Genomic DNA, 3,557 nt, shown 5'->3' with positions numbered 1-3,557 from the left:
ACATTTCACAAAAACAGAACAATTCGTTGTAGCTGAAGGAAACTTTCTTTAACTAAAACAGTACACAAATCACAATATAATGTGCATGCCCATGTGTTCCTCTCTGTGCCAATAACCAGAAGAGTATTTCTTTTATAACTTCATGTACAGTTAGCTTTAAATATCCCCAGTGGTAAACGTGCGTTATTAAAAGAAAAAAAGAACGTTTCACTCAATAGATGTCATCTTTAAAAAACATTAAGCTAGTTCTGCTTTGTAACTGATTTACTTTACTTCGGAAACAATGGATGTCATTCCTTTCCTGTATTTGCTCATACACCTTTCACAAGAGTAAAATTCATTACATTCACATTTATTGCATTAGAAAAATTCATGTAAGCCACACAGTGGCTGGAATGGTATACCCTGAGCAGGCCTGATCATCCCATAGCCCTTTAGACATTATATACAAACACATGTGCATTACACTGGAGAAAGAACTTAATATACAACTTAGACCTAGACACTGGATAGTCTACCCACTGTCTTTATAGCCAACCCACAACCCCTTAGATGCTCTCCAAACAACTCTCATGGAAGAGACTCAATAGTAAACAAAAAGACAATACTTCAGTCCAAAAGAGTCCTTTAGACAGAGGACTGAAACAAAACCAAAAACCATTCTCCCAACAGCTGAAACTGGTACACCTCCATATCAGAGCCACAGACAACCCACTCACACCTCTACAATAAATAGCTCTTTTCCAGGGTAAGGAAACAGCTGAAAAAAAATGCCCTGCCAGGCCTAGTAACAGTTCTTTGGAGACACTTGATGCTGCCTCTTGGGAAATGGAACATGTGGTTGGACATGCTGAAGTTAGTGTGTCAAAGTATGGCTGATGCCTGAAGGGAGGTTTTATTGCACTCCTCTGGATGAATGGTCTGGAAGGCCCTTGGGAGGCTGTGTGTTGGCTAGTTGACCTCTCATGATCCAGGAGCCCCCAGGCAATGGGCTCTCCAGCAAGCCTTCCAGTGACTCCATCAGTCTAACAAAGACAGCAAGCAAGGTCAACATGACCCCCAGCACATAGAGGTTCAGCATGTACTTCATGGCCACAGTGCTCAGCTCCTTTGCAGGGAAGCAGAGCTGCTTTCTGCTTCTAAATCCTGTCAAGAGAGAGAAAGAAGAGTCTATGAGTTAGTCTCAACCCTTGTTTTCCCAGGAGCATGACAGGCCCTGACAGACAGGGAGACAGGGACAACTGCAAGTCTGAGCATGGCATCATCTCCAAACATATGTGTACTGCAAACAATATTGTTGGAGAAAAAATCACACATGTTGTTGGGATAATTTCAAGAGCACTGTTTATAGAACTGTATGTCTTTTCCTCTTCCTGCTATGTAGCCCAGGCTAGCCTCATACTCAGGCACTCCTTTTACACGCTGGGATTACAGGTACATTCCACACATCCAACTACTTTTACTTCTCTTTAAGACCATTGCTACCAAGCACAATGTACAAACCCTATATTACAACACCAGGACTCATATTTACATCAAAGGCAGATGGAAACAAAGAAAATGTGGTGGGAGAGATGGTTCTGTGGTTAGCACTGGCTGCTCTTGTAGAGGACCAGCCGCTACATGGTCGTTCACAACCATTGGAAACTTCAGCCCTGTGGAATCTGACATCCTTTTTTGGCCTCTACACCCATGATGTGCAGCAAACATGTATACAAAACATGAAGGCAAAGCATCTCCATGAAAAATTATATATTACACATACACATACACACACACACACACAATACAAGAAATACAAGAAAATGCTAAGTGTAGCTGGTGGTACATACTTGAGCTACATAGTGGGTTAAAACCTAGTCTGGGCAACTTAGTAAAACCCTGACTCAAAAAGTAAAAAGTAAGTTGAAAATACAACTCAGTAGTATAGAGTGCTTGCCTAGCCCCATACTGCAGTACCACTAAAATAAGAAATAGGAATATGTCCTAGAGCAAACAACCTGTAGAAGTTTCTCCTGTATCGTACATTTAAGTTGATTACAAACTTTTCCCCCCAAGACATGGTTTCTTTGTGTGGCCTTGACTTTCCTAGAACTAGCTCTGTAGACCAGGATAGGCTCAAACTCATAGAGATCTGCCTGCATCTGCCTCCTAAGGGGTGATTAAAGGCGTCCCCCTCCGTCGCCGCCACCACCAGAGAATTTATAAACTTCTTGAATATAATATCAATATAAACGACAAGAGTGACAAAAGCCTGTAATCCCAGCTATGAAGGAGGCTAAGGCAGAAGGAATGCATGTTTAAGGTTAGCTCGAGCTATGGAGAATGCAAAGCTAATCTGGAAGATTTAATGAAGCCTTGTCTCTGGTAGGTAATGCAGCCCAGTGGTATAAGCCATACCTAGCTCATACAAGATTCTAGGTTCAATCCGGAGTACCGCAAAACAAAAAAGTAGCAAACACAATATAGCAAAAAGTTCAATCTAATTAATTTATCCAAACATATTTGAATGCTTTCAAATAGCTCAGGCATTCTGGAAGGTACTCAGGGCCACATGGTCGTCCTAAAGACAAGAACCCAGCCTACAAAGGGGTAGTTACTACACAATACTCTAATGCGGTGACAGGAAGGGAAGGCTAAAAGTACTTTGGGGAAGTTTGGGTGAGCGAACACATATGGCCCATGTAGTTCATAGATGTGGGCGACACAGAGAGCCGGAGGAGGCTCGGGGTGCAAAGCCCTGACGCGAACGCAGGTAGCTCGACCGATTGGGCGAGGGATTTAGGTCATGGGTCAGTTACCTCAGGAGGAAGAGTCGGGAGACCGCTGCTCACAGTCACACCAGGTCGTGCAGGTGTAGGGAAGAAGGTCGGCAGAGTGGCAACGTGGAAGCTCCACACAGGTAGTGCTCTGGATAGAAATAAGTAGCAAAGAGAAACGGACCTCCCGAAGCCCCGCCCCTTCTGGGCGAGGCTCCGCCCTCAGAGACCGCGCAGGCTTACCGAACCTGCACGTTCTCGCCCTGGGGCGTATCGGCTGGTCATCCTGCCACTGCGTCAGCTGCGTCTTAGCGAAGGGCTCCGGGAGTCACGGGAAGCACGCGGCAGTTGATTCACTGCAGCTGGAGTGGACATGAGGGTCCTCCCAGCCGCTTTCTAGAAAATCGGGAGCCAAAAGGCGCCTTTACCCCAACCCCTAATCGCTGGGGCGGGCATTGGGTGAAGGCCCGGCAGGATTGGGTTTTTTTTTCCCTTCCTTCCTTTCTCTTTTTTCTTTCTTCTCTCTCTCTCTCTCTCTCTCTCTCTCTCTCTCTCTCTCTCTCTCTCTCTCTCTCTCTCTCTCTCTCTCTCTCTCTCTCTTTCTTTCTTTCTTTCTTTTTTTTTTTAAATGAGTCAAGTTCTTACCGTGTAGCTGCGACCGGCCTCGAGCCCTCCAGAGTGAAAGTAAAATATTCTTCTTGTCTTTGGTCTCTGCTTTTTATGGTGTTTGGACAAATCACCTTGCCTTCAGTGGCTCCGGTCCCTAGTGAGGGCATTGGCTTTTAGATGCTTTTTGTT

The 3,557-nt window shown here is 44.9% G+C and overlaps 1 protein-coding gene across 1 annotated transcript; it reads right to left on the bottom strand.

Annotated features, from left to right (window-relative positions):
- Positions 1–311: 311 nt before the first annotated feature.
- On the bottom strand, positions 312–2,995 carry HILPDA (hypoxia inducible lipid droplet associated). The gene is made up of 2 exons (XM_080936434.1): positions 2,802–2,995; positions 312–1,146 (listed from the first exon to the last, which is right to left on the bottom strand). The coding sequence occupies exon 2, from the start codon at positions 1,088–1,090 to the stop codon at positions 896–898; it is 195 nt and encodes a 64-aa protein (XP_080792560.1). The 5' UTR covers positions 1,091–1,146; positions 2,802–2,995; the 3' UTR covers positions 312–895.
- Positions 2,996–3,557: the final 562 nt, after the last annotated feature.

The sequence above is a fragment of the Micromys minutus genome (assembly GCF_963924665.1).
Source record: "Micromys minutus genome assembly, chromosome: 23".
NCBI lineage: Eukaryota > Metazoa > Chordata > Mammalia > Rodentia > Muridae > Micromys > Micromys minutus.
The sequence above is the reverse complement of the archived record's forward strand: the minus strand, read 5'-3'. Positions and strand labels throughout refer to the sequence as shown.